The 17,102-nt window shown below is 57.2% G+C and overlaps 6 protein-coding genes across 8 annotated transcripts; all 6 read right to left on the minus strand.

The window, feature by feature from the left end:
* Positions 1–647: 647 nt before the first annotated feature.
* ABB37_01339 (putative Ribosomal protein L27) lies at positions 648–1,077 on the minus strand (the record flags this gene model as incomplete). The annotated part of the gene is made up of 1 exon (XM_015797800.1): positions 648–1,077. Exon 1 carries the CDS (start codon positions 1,050–1,052, stop codon positions 648–650), a length of 405 nt encoding a protein of 134 aa, XP_015663320.1. The 5' UTR covers positions 1,053–1,077.
* Positions 1,078–1,698: 621 nt separating this feature from the next.
* Positions 1,699–2,396, minus strand: ABB37_01340 (hypothetical protein; the record flags this gene model as incomplete). The annotated part of the gene is made up of 1 exon (XM_015797801.1): positions 1,699–2,396. The coding sequence occupies exon 1, from the start codon at positions 2,146–2,148 to the stop codon at positions 1,699–1,701; it is 450 nt and encodes a 149-aa protein (XP_015663321.1). The 5' UTR covers positions 2,149–2,396.
* A 581-nt stretch (positions 2,397–2,977) lies between these two features.
* Positions 2,978–6,476, minus strand: ABB37_01341 (hypothetical protein; the record flags this gene model as incomplete). Of its 2 annotated transcripts, none has more annotated exons than XM_015797803.1 (1): positions 2,978–6,476. In XM_015797803.1, the coding sequence occupies exon 1, from the start codon at positions 6,164–6,166 to the stop codon at positions 2,978–2,980; it is 3,189 nt and encodes a 1,062-aa protein (XP_015663323.1). In that variant the 5' UTR covers positions 6,167–6,476. The 2 variants fall into 2 exon arrangements, with proteins under 2 accessions (XP_015663323.1, XP_015663322.1); XM_015797802.1 differs by having other exon boundaries at positions 2,978–6,375.
* A 540-nt stretch (positions 6,477–7,016) lies between these two features.
* ABB37_01342 (hypothetical protein) lies at positions 7,017–7,594 on the minus strand (the record flags this gene model as incomplete). The annotated part of the gene is made up of 1 exon (XM_015797804.1): positions 7,017–7,594. Exon 1 carries the CDS (start codon positions 7,398–7,400, stop codon positions 7,017–7,019), a length of 384 nt encoding a protein of 127 aa, XP_015663324.1. The 5' UTR covers positions 7,401–7,594.
* Positions 7,595–8,405: 811 nt separating this feature from the next.
* ABB37_01343 (hypothetical protein) lies at positions 8,406–13,346 on the minus strand (the record flags this gene model as incomplete). The annotated part of the gene is made up of 1 exon (XM_015797805.1): positions 8,406–13,346. The coding sequence occupies exon 1, from the start codon at positions 12,909–12,911 to the stop codon at positions 8,406–8,408; it is 4,506 nt and encodes a 1,501-aa protein (XP_015663325.1). The 5' UTR covers positions 12,912–13,346.
* A 363-nt stretch (positions 13,347–13,709) lies between these two features.
* Positions 13,710–16,715, minus strand: ABB37_01344 (hypothetical protein; the record flags this gene model as incomplete). 2 transcript variants are annotated; one of them, XM_015797807.1, is made up of 1 exon in its annotated part: positions 13,710–16,715. In XM_015797807.1, exon 1 carries the CDS (start codon positions 16,122–16,124, stop codon positions 13,710–13,712), a length of 2,415 nt encoding a protein of 804 aa, XP_015663327.1. In that variant the 5' UTR covers positions 16,125–16,715. The 2 variants fall into 2 exon arrangements, with proteins under 2 accessions (XP_015663327.1, XP_015663326.1); XM_015797806.1 differs by having other exon boundaries at positions 13,710–16,390.
* Between the last annotated feature and the right edge of the window lie 387 nt (positions 16,716–17,102).

Genomic DNA, 17,102 nt, shown 5'->3' on the forward strand with positions numbered 1-17,102 from the left:
AATGGACAGTGGCGTATTTCGTGTGTCTCGCGTGAGCGTAGAGGTGTGAAGCGCTGCGGCGTCCTTCTTGTCTGTGCGGGGTCGCCATTTGTCACGTCTTGCCGATGTGCGGTGAATGGCACTCGAGATTGCGGATGCAACGTTATCTCTCTTTTTTTCTATGTTTTGTCTTTTGATGAATAAAAACACAGCAACAAAATCCAAACTGCTGAAGAGCATGTCTTGCTCATAAGGGGAGCTGTCACGCTACGATACTCGTGGCTGCTTTGCGGCTTTAGACTGCTGCGTGAAACGGTGCAGCGGCCACCCGGCCCCGTTAGCTGAAGCATTTTTTTCCCCTTCCGTTTCTTATGGTTTTCAAAGGAAATGGGCTGCTTTTCTTCTCGTTTCTGATCGTTGACAAACAAGATGGCGGTCCTACCGTGCCTTTTGCGGAGCCGCAGGCGACGCTCTCTCCCGCATTTCCAAATGTCGTTGCAGTATTCTTTGCGACATGACGAACCTATTCTCCCTTATTCGATTTCTCCTCCTCGCTTCTCCATTACACTGGAAACAATGAGTCCCCTCTCTGTGTCTGTCTCAACCCACATACATACGCCACCCCCCCCCCCCCACACACACACACACACACACGCCTCGCCCCGTGCTTAGAAGCGCAGGCGCTGGAAGAACCACGTGCTGCTGCCGGCGTTGTAGCGCGCCTGGAACACGCGCTTCACCAGCTTCTTCGAGCGGGAGCGCTTCGACGCATCGGACACGTTGATCTTGCCGCGCAGCTCCTTCGACATGTCCACGTTGTAGCGCGTGGGCAGGAAGTGCTTGTGGTTCATGACGCGCATGAACACGCCCACCTGTGAGCGCCGCGCGATCGTCTGCTTGCTCATGCCGCGCACCACCTTCTTGGGGTACTTCTTGATGCCGGCGACAAGCGCGCGGCCGTACGGGCGCTCCTTCGTCGCGGCGTCGGAGTTCTGCACGATCACGGCCTTGTGGCCGGCGTAGCGGCCCGCGGTCACGATCACCACCTTGCCGGGCTTCAGGAACTTCGTCATTCTGGAGACAGAAGATGCGAAATGCTGTCGAGAGGGTGTGTAAAGGGAGGAAACGAGCAAATGATACGATGTGTTGTGCATCGGTGTTTTGAATAGAAATGAAAAGAAAAGAGGAGAGAGGAAGCAGAGGGGCGGTTTTGTATCGCGAGGTAGAATCATGACGCTGAAGCCAGTCAACTGAGGTGGAGTAACGCCCCCCAAAAGAGGCTGTTCTGGACTTCAGCTCGTTGTCGCAACAAGCAGAAGTTTTGATCCCGTTAAGTCCACCGTAGGAGAATTTCATATAGCAGCAATTGAAGTGGTCGTACATTTCTTGGTGAATTGATCTCTCCCACGCAGCACCTGCATTTCTGTTTGTTGCATCGTACAACTTGAGAGGCCGTCTTTTCGAACCAGAATTTGTTTTCGACTTTTCTAATTCTCCTTAGCAGAAAGAAAACACGACAACCAGTCCAACACGCCTTGCGCTGCACGAAGTGGCGGACAGCATCTGTCAGAACACACAAGAGCCGTGTTCGAACACCGGGCAACAAACGCGGCCGGCAAAAAGCTCAGCCCAACAAAAGACCACAGAAGTCGCCACGCTCACCGAAGTTCCTCATCATGGCACGAATAAAGAAATCACAGCAGACGGAAGAAAATATCTTCAGGTTCGCTGGTAATTTGCCACAGCGGCGCGAATTGCCTCACTAAACGCCGGTACACGCACCGGCTGGCCAATGCCTGCTTCATCGACCGTGTGGAACGGGTTCTTCGTTGCGTACTCCGCGTACAATGCATGCAGCTCCTTGAAGAGTTGTGTGCACTCCATCGTGCGATTGTCGGAGAAAACCACAAACTTCACACTCGTGGGCGTCTCGTAGATGTGGATGTTGTGTTCCTCGCATTCAATCAAGTCCATGCACGCGCTGTCAAGCGGATCGGCGTTCGGCGTGAGCTGCTGCGACATGCCGCACGTGGAGAACAACACGCTCGACAGGGTGAGCTGCATGTCGGGGTTGGCCCCGAGGTCGCCGATGTTCTCTGGTCCGGTGAAGCTCGTCTTCGTGATGAGCTGCCCGGACTGATTAATGATCCACACGAGATGCACCACCATCCTTCCTTTGCTACACGATATACGGGAAGAGAATGGAAGAAAGCGGCGCGCACGGAGTCGGGGAGAGTGCTCTCGCCAGCCTTTCTTGGTGACGAGTTGTGAGCACAGCGCAATGGTGTGTTCGACAGTCTACGAGTACGTCAAAAAACCCAAAGCTCAGACGCTGATTTGCTCCCTCTTAACTGAATGAGGACCGTTGACGAAAGAAAGCTCAACGAAAAGGTAAACGAATAAAAACTCTCCCTTTCTTTCGGAGTTGAAAGACATAAGGAAGTCACAAATCAGTTTTAGGGGGAGAAGAACGTGAAGAAGCCGCCAGTGTAGCGTTAAACAGCATCAAGCTTGTGCGTAAACGGATTCCTTCTCCGCTTTTATTTCCACACTGCAAAATAACGCAACCAATGGCCTCCTGCAACCTGCTCGAGCTGTGTTCGGCACCTTGCAAGGAAAAGAAAGGCTTTCGAAAACAGAAATGTAGGCACACACACACACACATACAAACACACAGCAGTACGATCAGTGTCATTTTCTGTTATCGCTCTATGGATGCTTTGAACTTGTCTTACGACACGGTTAGGAAGGCATCACGCTTTAAGAAAGAATCAGCGTTAGCCGCCTTACACGAAGATTAGATAAAGCTCGTCATGAGAGCGGAGACAAAAGGGAAAAAGCACGCATTGAATTCCGTTCCCCCCCCCCTGCGCCACTGAACAACTCTTATTAACGTACTTTGAGCCCTCAGCAATCAAAAAAAGGGGTTTCGAGGGGGGAGGGCAAAACCACCAGCATTCAGGTGGAACCTGCACCGCAACTTGTCTGCCTGCATGTCTCACTCCCACTTTGGCAAAGGGTCGTGGGCGGCGGCCCAGCTCGCTCCGTCCCGCTCCTCGCTCCACCGCAGTTGGCCCTCAACCACGGACACCTGAGCGGCAACTTCCGCCGCAGCGGCGGCATTCGCGCACCAAATAAGCAATGTCAACTCAGATGTACGGGCTGCGTCCGACGCTCCGTCCCACTCATCCCCAGGCTCCACCGCGAGGCAATGCGAGGTGATGTCGAGGTACACGAAGCCCTGCGTCGCCCCACGCGTCGGGATCCACACATCACCCTGTGCGAAGAGCAGACGGCACCTGCCTTCTGCGAAGAAGCAGTCGAGCGAGCCAGCACGGGTAAGATAGGCGAGGGCGGCGGGGGCTACAGGGACGCCGGCGGGCAGGCGCACCGTGAACTCCCTCAACGCCGCTGCGTCGTCGTCTCCCTTGCTCAAGTCATCATCGTCTTCGCTCTCCAGTTTGAAAGGCCGTCGCGCCTCCCAGCTGTACACGAGTGACAACTCCGCGTTTGCCCGGCAGCACACCCGCAGCGTCGCCTTTTCTTCCGCTGACATCCGCTCCGGCGGCACCAACGTGATGAGGGCATCCGACACGCGGGCCGCAGCGAGGAGAGCGTCCAGCCTCGCCTCCGCCGACGCCGACGTCGCAGTGGTGCCCGCCGCCGCCAGTGACAGACTGGACACGGCGACCTGCGGCAGCAAGACTGTGAACACCTGCGCCGTCGCGTGCTTCTCCTCTGTCAGCTCCAGCAGATGCTCCTCACAGAAGGCCTGTGCATCCTCCTCCTCACCGAGGTAGAGCAGCACGTGTTGCTCGCCCTGCTGCTTTGCTTCCATTGCGATCTCCTCAATGGCTGTCGTCGTGATACTAGCCCCGCACACGAGAACGGAATGGGTCTGCAACGCTCGGAGCACCACTGGAACCAGCTCCTGTGCGGCATCGCCCGGGCAAGCCACCACGTAAAACTCGATGCCAGCTAAGGACTTTGCACGCGCTGGAACAGTCTTCCCCTTCCCGTTTTGGGAGGATGAGGCAGAAGAAGCTGCCGCGGCAGGCGCAGCAGTGCTGGCATCACCCGCCAGCGGCTTTACCTCTTCGCCAAATACACCGCACCCTTTCAAAGAAGCGTAGAAGCCCGCCTTGTGTGCTTTCTCTAGGTGCCGCTGGGCCTCACGCAGCGCCTCCCGCTCCTCCTCCGTCGCCAGGAGCGTCAACGCACGGCTGAAGCTCACCCAGTCGTACGGCTCCTCCGGCTCTGGCGCATCTTCGACGGCATCGCTCTCCGGCCCGCGCGGCGGGGGGCTGATGGCGAGGGCCGTGTAGACCGTCGCACACCGCTTTGCCCCGGCGGTACTGGCGGCGGTGTAGTACACAACAGGCGGGAGGTAGCTGGGGAGGTAGAAGTTGTCGCTGCTCACTTCGCAGCCGTCGCAGAGGGCACGCACGGCACACTCCATCGCTGACTCCTCGGCGCTGTTGTGTGGAGCAGATGGAATGCGCAGGTGGGTGTTGTGGCCAAGGCGCCGTGCCTCGTCGACGTCACGCACCAACGCGCACTTGCGACCGCGAATCAGCAGGGCGCCGTAGCTGTGTGCGATGCGGGATGTGTTGTACTGCACGGGTATCTCCTCGAGCGAGCTGCCAGCTGTCATGGATTGACGCACCTCCGCCTTGGTCAGCGGGCGCACTTCCTCGGCAACCAGCGTCGTGCGGCCTTCCTCGTCGCGGTGGAGCAACGCGGCAATCGCGACTGCCGGCGGCTTCGGCGCCGTCCACTTCGCGACTGTGGAGGTCGCAGCGCGCGTCAGAAAGGCTGACAGAGTTGTGTCCGCGTCCGCCATCTCCTTCAGGTTTGACACCACGACGCAACCGTCCGTCGTGCCGACCAGACCCCCATTCAAGTCGAGCACACGGCCCTCCACAATAACGCGGACAGGGTCGCACCAGTGTGCCACCGCCTGCAGCCCACTTACCAGCATACTGCCGCCTGCTTCCTCTCCATCTTCATCCTCCGCGCCGGCGTGATCGCTGTCAGGGCCACACAGAGACCCGCACCCGTGATGATTCGAGTGGTGATGGTGGTGCCCATCGCAATCGTGATGGTGGGCGTGCGCACGTCCCTCAGTGTTGCCTTCTTCTGCGTCTTCTACCCCGTCTGCGGAGGCGCTATCGTCGTCTTCAAAGTCGCCCTCCGTCTCCACGTCGCCGTCTTCTTCCGACTCGGCCCCATGCGCATCAACAACGTCACCGTGGTGGTGTCCATGGCCGTGGTGATGGTGATGGTGGTGCCCGTGATCATGCCCGTCCTCCTCCTCTTCATCCTCGTCGTACCCGAGCGTCGACAGCGGGCTCAGTCGTGGGAGTTGAATGACTGTCTTCGTCTGCTTGCTCAGCACAAAGTCAATGCGGTAGACGCGTGGGTCGGGGTGACGCTGCTGCACGTCCACGGTGGTGCCGTCCGCCCTGTCCAGCCCCGCCTCCCTCGCCACCGCCGAAAACAGCGTCGGGGAAAGGTCCGTCACGACACGATAAGACGCGATGCGCTGCAGCGTGTCCCGCAGACACTGGAGCCACTCGGTCCACTCGGGCACCTCAGCGGGGTCCTTCAGCAGCACGATCACCTCCGGCAGCGGGTAGCCGTCTGCCACGGGCTTCTTCGCCACCGCGTTCGTGAGGGCCACCAGCGCATTCAACGGCGTAGGACACACCAGAATGATCCGCTGGACAAGTCGATCGCGGTGGCCCAGCGTCTTCTCCCCCACCAGCACGTACTTCAACCCCAGGTGTGCCGACACACCGGCGGCCACCATAGTCGCGTTGTGTGGATTGAGCCGTGTGAGCGTGTTGCTCAACCGCTTCAGCAGCGGCCCCACCGCAGCGCCGTTCACGTGCTCCTCCTGCTCATTGGTGAGTACGCTGCTCATCTCTGTCGTGTCCGCTACGTAGACGGCATGAGTGGTGTTGGGCTGGGCCTTGAAGATCAACGAGCACAGCGGCTCCCATTGCTGACAGGGGTGCTGCGGTGTGGCCGACTTCCTCGACTTGAGGATAATCAGCGGTTCTTCGGGAGAAAAGACAACGTGGTAGCGGGGGCGGGTGTTGGAGAAGGCGAAAAGGCGCACACTCGTGTCATGCACCGTCCCCACGACGTGCTCCTGGTGCTGCTGCTTGTCGAGTCGACTCATTCGCTCTGTTGCTCTGGAAAGGAAGAGAAAACAGAGAACGTACACACGTATCCAGAAAAGGAGAGGTGACAGAGTATGAATGCTGCAAAGCGAATGTGTTGCAAATGTGACGATGCTGGTCAGATCTTCGTCAGTACCGTTGCCTGCACCACGCGATGATACCAAGCAAAAGACCAGCGACACGGTAGCACTGCAATGCAGCGTGGAACTGCAATTAAGAAGGAGGAAAAAGAGAGAGAGTTGGTGCGTATGAAAGCAAGGTTGCACACCATACGAAGGTCAGAAGCACCACAACGATGTCCAGCGAAACTGAACGAACAGAAAGAGAAAAGAAGACGAGTGAAATAGTCGGAAAGGCGGAGAAATGATCTATAGAGCGACACGATAACAACTCCGACAAGAAAAGGTTTCGGATGCACTTATCCTCGGATACAACTCGCGCACAGACGAAAGAAGAGGCATCTTTGATATGGCACCTCGACAACGCTAATGGAGGAGAAGGTTGATGCCTCGACGTTGATGTGTGTTGCATGCAGCTCCCATGCAAACCAAATAGGTTTCTCAGAATCTCTTGGTGACCGGTGTTATTTCAGTTCATCGTGTTTCTCAAAAAGATCTCCTAAGAACCTTACGTGCAAAGCAGCCGTGTCCACTCTTCCGATGGGCAAAGAACAAGAAAAAAAAAGGATTTATCAACAAGCAAAGAGGGAGTACGGATCGATCCTCCCGACGCTTTCGTCAATAACAGAAGAAATAGTGGAGTGCCATGTGAAGAGCGCTGCAGGCGCAGCAGGGAAAATCGGCTCAACACGCCTCGCCTCCATCTCGTCTCGTCGACCCGTTCGGTTCATCACACATAGATGAGGTCAGGACGTATGTCTCCGTAGACGTCGTAGAAGTCGTCCCAGCCGCCCCGCAACACGTACACAACAGGAAGAGGGTAGCCTTTCGCCTTCTGCGCCATGACGAAGCGATTTGCACCCCGCGGTCCACGCATCAGCGACTGCGCACAGTGGAATACTGCGATCTCCTTCTTCTCCTCGAAGAGCTGCTTGGCGAGCTGCTCGTACATCTCATCAGTGTAGCTCATGGTTGGGGCATTGATGGAGTTGGCAATGAAGCCGTTGTCCCTGTCCTGGTCGCGGCAGTCGACCACCACCACCTTATGAAAAGAGTCGGGGCGATCGAGCAGATCGACCAACTCGTCTGGGCTGATGTATCGGTAATTCGCCATTCCTAAAGCTATTCGTATCTTTTTTTTTTGATGTGACTCGCTGTGCCAGAACAGCGCGAGAGAAAATATATATATGGAAGCTGCACAGCACAATAAACTGTGGCCGTACGAACACAGCGCAGCTGGATAACCAGAAGGCAAGACGGACTGGCTGGATTCCTTTGCGTGGTAATCCGTGGGAAAGGAACGTTTTCTATATGGAAAGGTAATTTACAACGAAGAGATATAGTTGTAGAAGCACCAGGTACTGTGAGTGTGTGTATGTTTCGAGCCTTCTTCTTTGGGCCACAACTCCACCATTCCAACAGCAAAAAAAAAAAAATCTGAAGGGGGAGGCGGCTTCGGAGTAATCGCCGAGCGTCTTGTATAACGGTTGTCCCAAGCTCTTGAAAATCTCGCTAGCATTCAAGCACGTGAGGGCGATGAAGCGCTTACTTCTCTTTAACCACGACAATGCAGTAAGCCCAACAAACGCTCAACGCGCTTTCAAGCAGACGAATATGTTTACTTGATTCGCATCCATTTGGTGGTTCATCACCGAGCATAAGTGACAACAACAACCCCAGATTATCTTAAATAAATAAATGCGAGCGCCTCCTGCGTATGCAAACAAAGTGTACAGAAACATCCGTCAGCTGACAACGGTTGGACTCCACATACGTGGCAAGCGAAAAGAAGAAAGACGCAATAGCTCCTTCGTGGGGTAAAAGGAAAACAAACTTTTGAAGATACACCAGCGACCGTCTTTAAGAAAAAGAGGGGGGAACAAGAAACCAGCAAACGTCCACAGAGAACAACGCAATACAAAGCGCAACAGACAAAAGGGAAACGTGAGCGAAAAAGCAGAAGACAAACCGGGAAAACAAACCACGGAGAAGCAGCGGCAGCATAAAAAAAAAGAGTTCACCTTCGAAACGCAGTCACCGCTTGAAAACCACAAAGGGGAGAAACAAGCAAAACAAAAACAAAAACAGAGACCAAGCGCGACTGCGCCTGCCGCCTTTTCTATAGCGTGTTCAACATGAGAGGAACAAACGTGGCGCGCGACGGAGGCAGCAGCTTGTACGCTCGCTCGTCGTCAAGGTACCGCTGAAACGCTTCCTCCATCACCGGGCGTAGGTCACGCAAGTTGAGCACAAAAGCTGCGGCAATGTCGTACGTCACCTGGATTGTGTCCAGCATGTTCCTTGCAATGGGGGCTTCCTCGAGAACGCGGAAGCCCATGTACACACAGGACATCACATGCGGGTACGTCATCAAGAGGATCTGCCGCACGTGCTCCGCGTAGTAGGGCACAATGTACGGCTGCGGGCGATAGGCTTCACCCTCGATGCAGTAGAGGCGGTGCACAGACTCCAACTTGCTCAGGTAGATGACCGACACGTCAAGAAATGCGTGGTGCTGCTCGTCCTTGAACTTCAGCGTGTCTTTGCTGTCGGTGTACGACGGGATGGTGTTGTCGAGCAGCGCGACATCGTTGCTCATCCACATCTGGAAGGAAGCCGCGTCCATCGACGAGTTCGGGTTCTGCGCCGCAGGCACGGACGCGGCAATCGAAGCCGGGCTGTGGTTGGCGGCGAAAGAGCTGTGACAGGAGACGGAATCCGTCTCCGTGCCCTGCAGTACCTCGTCTAAGACGGCGGCGTCCGCGTCCGTCACGGCGGGGTCTTTGCTCGCTTGTGAGGACACTCGCTGCAGAGAAGGCGGCGGTGCGACGTCGGCGGTCGTCGAGGGTGCATGCGGGTGTCCGTGCACATCGCTGTTGGTGATGAGATTATTATTATTACTGATGTTGTTGCTGCTGACGTTTCCGCACTGTCGGCGCCACTTCGCTGCGTGACCCATGTGGATCTTCGCCGACAGTCGCACCAGCGTACGCTCCCGCTCCGCCTGCTGCGGGGTGCGGCCGTAGATGTCCAGCTCCCACTTGCGACCCAGCACGCGGTTGTACATCGCCTGCAGGTCATCGTCCACCATTGGGAAGGAGAGGCAATCGTTGGCGTCGCGCACGAACTGGCTGACGGGCATGCGGTTGTTCTTGACGATTTGGTTGTGCAGGTTGGAGTGAAGGAAGAGCAGCACACCGGCCATGGTGTCGGCGTCGTCGGCGGTGATGAAGTTCGGGTTCTGCCGCGCGTACTCGGCACCAAAACACTTCTGCACCGTCTCCCACACTTTTGACTCGAACATGGGCCGGTCCCACGACATGAACTTGCAGGTGGTGTCCCGCATGGCAATGTCGATAGGGACATCGACGTAGTTGAAGCAGTGCAGATACTCGACGAGCACGAGCCGCGACGCCCCGCCTTTCTTGTTTACGCTCTCGAAGATCTTACTCAGCGAGTCGCGCGAGATGCCGGGGTAGTCGAATAAGAAGTGGGCAAACAGAAAGTAGCTCGATTCGCCAGGACCGACGGTGGTCGGGTCGCTGATCTCCGCCTCGGAGGCGGAAATTGCTGCCATGGAGCCACGGCTCTCCAGGAACGCCTTTGCGTCCTGCCAGTTGCCCGCGTTGATGCGCTGCACTGCTTCCTGGGCAATGCGCTTGTTGTGTAGCAGGTAGTGGATGTGCTTCCAGTGGTACTCGATGTTGCGGTTCTTGCCCCAGTGCGGGACGGCCTGGCCGGAGGCGGCGTCCGACACAATTGTCAAGTTGCGGGTGTGCAGCGCCCCGGAGCCGGAGCTGGGGGCGTCGTCTCCCGCGTCTCCATTCCCGCTGCGGACACCCGCGGTTTGCTCTGGATAGGTCACCTCATCCGCAGCCCAGTTGTCCAGGTAAAGCTCGGCGACTTCGTCCGCCGCGGCAGTGCACTCCTCCGCACCATCGCCGGTGCTCTGCTGCTTCTGAGCCTGACGCTGGATCGTCCTTTGGACGGTGCGGCGGAGTGCCACCGCGTACTCCTGCGGGTCTTCCGCAATCCACCGCTGCAGCGAGCTCATGAAGGTGTGGATCACCACCACACACTCGCTGCGCAGGAGCTGCTGCTGGTCGGAGGTGAGCCACGGGTAGGCGTCGCCGTCGTCGTTCACGTGGTCCAAAAAGGTCGTCTCCACCACATGCTCCACGAGGAGCTCCAGCAAGCCGCCGTACTCCGCGCCGGCGTCGAAGGCGGGATTGCAGTCATAGTTCACAAAGAACGACACGCAGAGGTGCGGCACCGAGAAGAGTTGTCGAATCATCGAGAGCACGGCGTGCTTCTGGCGGAACCCCGCGTACCGAGACGCCATCAACGGGAGAAGAAAGGCACCGAGCAAGGTGTGCAGCTCACGCGCCAGGTGGTAGTGTAACTTGCGCAGCAGCATCTCGAGCAGGTGCAGCGCACGCGCGAAGAAGGAGAACGGGGCCGGCATGGCCAAGTTTCGCGACAGACACCCCAATAGTTCGTATTTGCACGCGTGCATCACCAAGGACATCCACACTGCGCACCGGTGCTCCTGCTCGCAGTTGGCAACGGGAAACCCCTCCAGCGTGATCTCCAGCACCCAGAGACTCAGATCACGCGCGCGGATGTCGACGTTGCTGTCGCTGAGCGCTCCACTGCACGGGCGAGTGGCGTAGCGGCACATGCGGCGCAACAGCATCAACAGGTCCTTCAGTGAACTTGGCAGAGCCCCGTCCGTGTCGTTGAGCGTCGACAGCGCGTCCGTCACGAGGGAGTCGTCGATGCTGCTGGTGAAGAGCAAGTGAGGGTTGAAGGACAAGCCGGCGAGCTGCGCGGAGCCGCCGCTGCGTCCGCTGCTGTGCCCACCGCGGACGAAGCTGTCGCTGCTCAGGTGGAGTGCTTGAGCCTCAAAAGACACACCGGCTGGAGACACCTTCGGCGGGGCTGGCGAGTTGGTCCGTTTCGGCGAGGAGTCGTTGTTTGCACCTCTGCTGTCGTCCGCATCGACCCTACTGTCACGAGTCAGAGAGGAGGCGTGACCCGCTGGCGTCGGTGCTGCCGTGAGTGCATCCCTGGCAATGGGGCTGCCGTTGCTGTTATGGTTTGGCGCCTCATGCTCGGCACTTCCACCGCCATCTACGGATGCTTGCGCACGTGTGTGAGACGAATCGCTGGTGATGGTGTTATTCCGCCCACCGATGCGCGGCGAGCTCGACGACGCAGCCACTGTTGCTGCCTTGCCCGATGGTACAATGTGAATCGGCGTAAAAGGCTCGCCGTGGTCGACGTCCACCGTGTAGTCGGCGAGAATCGTGTCCGTGGCGAAGGTGGTGTGCGGCTCGGCGCTGTTGCCGTCCGCGTCGACCACCACTGCGCCGCCATACATCTGCATCGTCACAAAGGCGCGAACAACGTGGCGCACCGCCGTGCGAAGCACCAGCCGCGCCCGCTGCCGCACCACCTCCTGAATGCCCTCCACCGCGACAGCATAGCACGCCTCAATCGTTCGAGTGGCCGCCTGATTGCGGAAAAAGTCCTCCAGGGCATTATCGGAGCGAAACAGCACATTGCTGGCTTCGCCGTTGGAGGCCGTGGTCGCCGACGTGCCGATGGCTGCGGCGCCGACGGCACTCTCCTCAATCAGTGCATTCAGCACACGCAGCGCGCGGGTCTGCACGGCCGGCTCGGCAAAGCTCTGCGTCAGGCACTCCCCTAAGGAGTAGTACACTGCGGTTCCGACCGCCACGGAGATGCGACCTGTCCGTCGGTGACCCGCACCGGCACCGGTATTGCCCCGACGGCCTTTGCGATCGCCTGCAGTTCCGTGACCGCCGCCGCCGTCGCCGCCGCTCAGCGCTGTCGGGTCTACCATTAAGGTGACGTTGAGGTCTTGCGGGACCGCGACGGCCCGCAGCAGAGCCTCGATGGCGGTAAGGGCGTACTCGGTCAGCTTGCGACGCTTCCAGAACACCGCACTGAGCACGAAGCCGTAGAGCGCCGCCGTCTGCGGCGGGGAGCACAGGGGGAGACACGTCTCTGCCGTGTTCTTCGTTGGCAACTCGGGTGCCCCTTTGGAGCGCTCCGAGGAATCGTTGAGGGAGTTGTCGGAGGCGTGCTTCTCCGTCGACGCTTCCTCGCCATCACCGAGAGGGCTCGCGTGTCGTGGGCCGTCCCGCTGACTCGGTAGGAACACCGTTGGACGCGTCACCTGTTCGTCTCTGGTGGGCAGCGGAGGCGCATTCGAGGTGGGCGTGCAGCCGGAGGAAATGACTTGGTTGGACAGTGAACTGTGGTGTCCGTGTGAGTGGTCCGTGCTGGATCTCCGGCCGCCACCGCCGCTGCTGCGGCCCTTCGTCGCGGCGTGTTCCTCCATACTCGAGAGCGAGGGAGGGGCAACAGAGGACGCACTGGCGGTGCGGTGGGCTGCAGCTTTGCTGGCGTTGGTGAGGGCTACTTCGGCCAGTCGCAAGCCTTGTCGAAGTTCATTCCGCGTGATGGTGTTTGTGACCGTTGCGTCGACGCGGCGGCGTACCTCGTGCAGAACAGCACGGCACGCCTCCACCGCGCTTTCGAGGGCTTCAGCGGGCGCCGTCTTGACACCCAGCGTGGAGGAGGTAGAGAGGACCATGGTGCGTGAGTCTGATGGGAAGGCAGAGGGAGATAGAAATGATATAAGATATGACAGATGTGAAAAGAGCAAATAAACACACACACTACGAACAGCCACCACCGCGACAAACCGGCAAGTAAACGTTGCTGCTTCTGCTTTCCGTTTCAGCTTCTTTGATCAACGATTTACGCTGAAGACAGCAAAACTGTTTAAAAAGGGCAGTGTATCTCTCTGCATATAGGTGTATTGCACGAAGTGTGGAGTTGCGCCGCGTGATAACGCAGTGAAGAATGCCTCCTAATTTGTTCTCTGCTGCAAAAGAAGCCTTGAAACAAGGGTGGGGAAAAGGGGCAATAAAAGAGGCGGTAGACGCAAAAGAAAAACGTACGGCTTGTGCGAGCAGAAGAACAATGAGGGTTATCGAGAGACTGGATGCAGCAGGCTTCGCTAAGCTTCAGTGCGGAAAGAAAGAGCAACGAAACAGTGAATTGAGAAAAAGAAGAAGCAGGACAGGAAACAGGAAGTAGAACGCGTGAGGCGCTGTCAAGGCAGTGGATCCTCAAGGGAAACCAACACACGCCGGCACAACCATCACCTAGCTGGACAAGCGCCAACCGCTTAAAAGAGAGAAGCGGCGGCAGAAGGTGATTTCGCGCTTCGGTCCAAAAGAGCATCAAGTAAATTTCAAAAACAACTGGAAGGCAAGAGGCGTTGCTGCTGACAAACCGTCAGCGCAGAAGCGCATGCGTTCCCAATCATGTCGTCTGAGCACATCCAGTTTTTTGTTTGTTTGTTTTTTGGTTCTTGCGCTTCTCTCTACGCCACTGAGTAGCGGCGAAGGAGCTCCACGGCCTTGCTCAGAACACGCTTCTCGTGCTCGCTGCTTGACAGCACACCCGCGGCGTTAACGGAAGTGGCGGTGTTGCTTTCTCTGTCTGAAAGCGGGTCACTGGCTGCTGAATTGCTCCCTCGGCCCGGCAACGCGGGTTTCGAGCTACGATACGAGTCGTCCAACGATGGCTCAGAAAAGCGTACAGAAGGGCCACCAACCCGATGTGGTCCTCCACGCCTCGGCGCAGCCACGTCCTCGTTCGCGTTCTTCATCGTTGCCGGAGAGTCAATAAGAGGATTTCGCCTGCTGTGAGCGATGTTCATGTGCGCGTAGTACGGATGTCCCGTCATCGCATTCACCTCACCGCTGGTGCTGGTGGTGCGCAGTACCTCCTCCGCGACTCGCATCGCAGCGCGCAGAGGAAGAGCACGTTGGACTTGTTCAAACCCACTCGCGGAAGAGACGAAATGCGCGCTTGCGTCTCCATCCTTGAAGTCGTAATCACTGTCCAGATCCCCATAATCGGCGGAGGCGCCTCCTTCATCTCCCTCCACCCTCTTTTCCGTATTCGACGCAAGTCGTACGGTAGCCTGCGCCGGTGTCCAGGAATGTGGCGCCGCTTTTGCATACTCTTCCTTTGGAGTGAAACAAGAGGGGGCAGGAGAAGAGTCGAGGGCACCGCCTTCCGAAGGTCTGTCCGCTGAAGCAGCAAGTCCGTCTTGCGACGCAGTACTGCTGCGGACGATTGGCGAGGAGACGCTTTCCTCCCTTCTCGCTGCGACCGGCGCACGTGAGGGGGCGGCATTCATCTGCACCGGCAGTGACGGCGGCGCCGGCTTTAGTAAACGGATGCGCGTCACGAAGTGTTCTCGTCGCTCCTTCTCCAGAGCGCGCCGCAACGCGAAGCTCTCTTGACGACTACGGGTGAGCATTGCGTGGCACTCCGTAAAAAAACGGTCCAACAGCGCGTGGTGCATTGTCTCACTCGAATGGAGTGCAGCCACTTCCTGATTCGCTGAGTCTGTAGAAGACCGGACAACGCACCTGCGTACGCTTCGACTCTCGAGTGTACGGCGCAGTGCCGCCACCTCCTCGTGAAGGGCAGAGATCTCCGATTGTGCTTGCAGGAGACGCTCATCTTGGACTGGCGTTTCGCCGACTAGCCGACAAGAATTTTGCAGAGAATGGTGCTGCTGCTGTCGATGCGATTCCTGTCCCCGCTGGTGCGTTTGCATGAAGTTCATGACAGGCGGCACGAGTACACGCGTCAGCTCATCATAGAGCTCCCGTACCACCTCATGGAGCGCTGATGGGACATCCTGGCCATCCTGGATGTTCATGATCGCGCTGAGGAGCCGCTGCGTGGCGGAAGGGGTCGCGGCAGCGGCGGCGCGAGACATTTCCAGTGCAAGTGTGTCCACGTCTAGCGGCGGCAGTTGGCGTTGCGCCGTCGCATGCGGAAGAAGAGGTGGCGAATGGGAGGGCGGGGCAGAGAAGCGAGCCGCCGTCGCAGGCCCAAGCTGCTCCCCCAGCGCGCTCTCCACCGCACGGAGGGTTGTCTGCGCTTCCTCAGCCGTCACGCGGTAGGTCTCTAATTCGGTGTAGCTCTCACTACGCTGCGCTTGCAATAGCGCTTCCACCTGACTCATAACGTCTGCTTCAAACTGGCGCTGTTGCTCCTCGTCGTACGTCATGCTACTCGAAACACCTCTAGGGGTAGCGCCTTGTGGTGGAGGGCGGGCGGAAAGTTGGAGAGGTGATGCTGGCTGCGAAATGGGTTGTTCTTCTTCCTCCGTGTCCTCCTGTGGCGGAGGAGCTGTTCCTGCCTCCACTGCCGGCCTGAGTGAAGAACTACGGAAAGGGTTGCGCACTGGCACAGCCGCTGCGGTCGAGCTTGCTTTTGCGACTGGAGCATCAGCACTACCACTGAAGTTAAAGGAGGGTCGCTGTGCCGGAGATGGTGTTTGCGTAGCACGCACAGATGCAGAAGGGTAGCGCTGCTCGCTTGACAAGGCGCTTCGCGAGAAAGGAGGCGGTCGAAGAAGTTTAGCGGCCGAGGACGGGACGGACGTGCTGCTGTCGGTGTCTGCAGCATTTCCGTTGTCATGCGGCGCGAGGACACTACCCTTGTTTTGCGTGTTGCTCGCTTGCATGTTGGGCGTCTCCTTTTGCGGTGTCGGCGCAGCACCGCTTTCATCCGTGTTGTATGCCGCTTTGGATAGGTAATAAGAAAGAAGGCGACGCGGGGAGTCTGCGATGGCTGAAGAGGACGCCGTCGTATCGTGCCTCACGTTGCTGAACAGCGTCCGTGAAGGGGAGGTGTGGGGGAGCGGTCTGCGCACTGCCGTTGACGGCGGTCTCGACGCCATGATATCCAGGTACGACCGCGAACCTGACATCCTGGGATCTTCTTAACAAGAGAGAGAGAATCTAATCCAAAAGTCCCAAGAGGGGTGCGAAATCGTTTTGGTGGCACAAGTGAATGGGTGTGTGTGTGTGTCTTAAATGGAGCTTTCAATACAGAGGTGAGATCATCGATATTGCTGTCTAAGAACATATATGGTTATACAACCTATGTCTGTCGTGCACAAAGATGTTGGTGGCGACAACGAAGAGCAACCGCAGCCAACGCGTCTGTACGGCAAGTGTACCTTAGTGCGCACACTGGCAGGTTGTGGGTGTTGATGTATAAAGAGAGGCAGAGGAAAACGAAAGTAAAGGTTTCGTGCCACTATTGAAATAAATTCCTAGCCGGCATAGGACGCTTTATTTGGCTTGGTTGTTTGCCGGCAGCTGCCTTCGATTCCTGTCTTTCACTTCACCGTATGTGCGTTTTGATACTTTTCTCAGCGCATGTCTGTACCCAAGACAGCATGTCTATGCCGGAGAATAATTAAAAGCCCAGCCATGTTGATGTGTCTAGCCACCAACTACTGTTTACTGTTTGCTATTTGGATGAACGATATCATGTATCGGACAAAAGTGGAAGCTAAAAATAGACCAAAGAAAAAAGAAAGGAAGGAGAATTTCCAGATGATCGCGCGCCATACCCCCACGTAAGAAGAAGAAGAAGAAAGAAAGAAGTGACTGCGCCAAGAAGATGGACAAGGAGGAACGAAAAGAAAAATTCCATTTGACGCGCTGCTTTCAAACCGTTGCAAAACCCGCATTCATCTGCACCTGACACAAGTCGCTTCACATGTCGCCTTTGAATTAGAAAAAAACGTGGTTTTGTTTCTGCTTTTACCTGCCTTTTCTCGCACTGTTCGGTTGAAGAGATCCTGGCCAAATAAAATAAGCAAGAGAATACATACCAACAGAGGGTGTATAACACGAAGAAAGAAATAAAAAAGGGACGCGGAGTCGATACGACTACC

This window comes from Leptomonas pyrrhocoris, assembly GCF_001293395.1.
Source record: "Leptomonas pyrrhocoris isolate H10 chromosome Unknown, whole genome shotgun sequence".
NCBI classification, from domain to species: Eukaryota; Euglenozoa; class Kinetoplastea; order Trypanosomatida; family Trypanosomatidae; genus Leptomonas; species Leptomonas pyrrhocoris.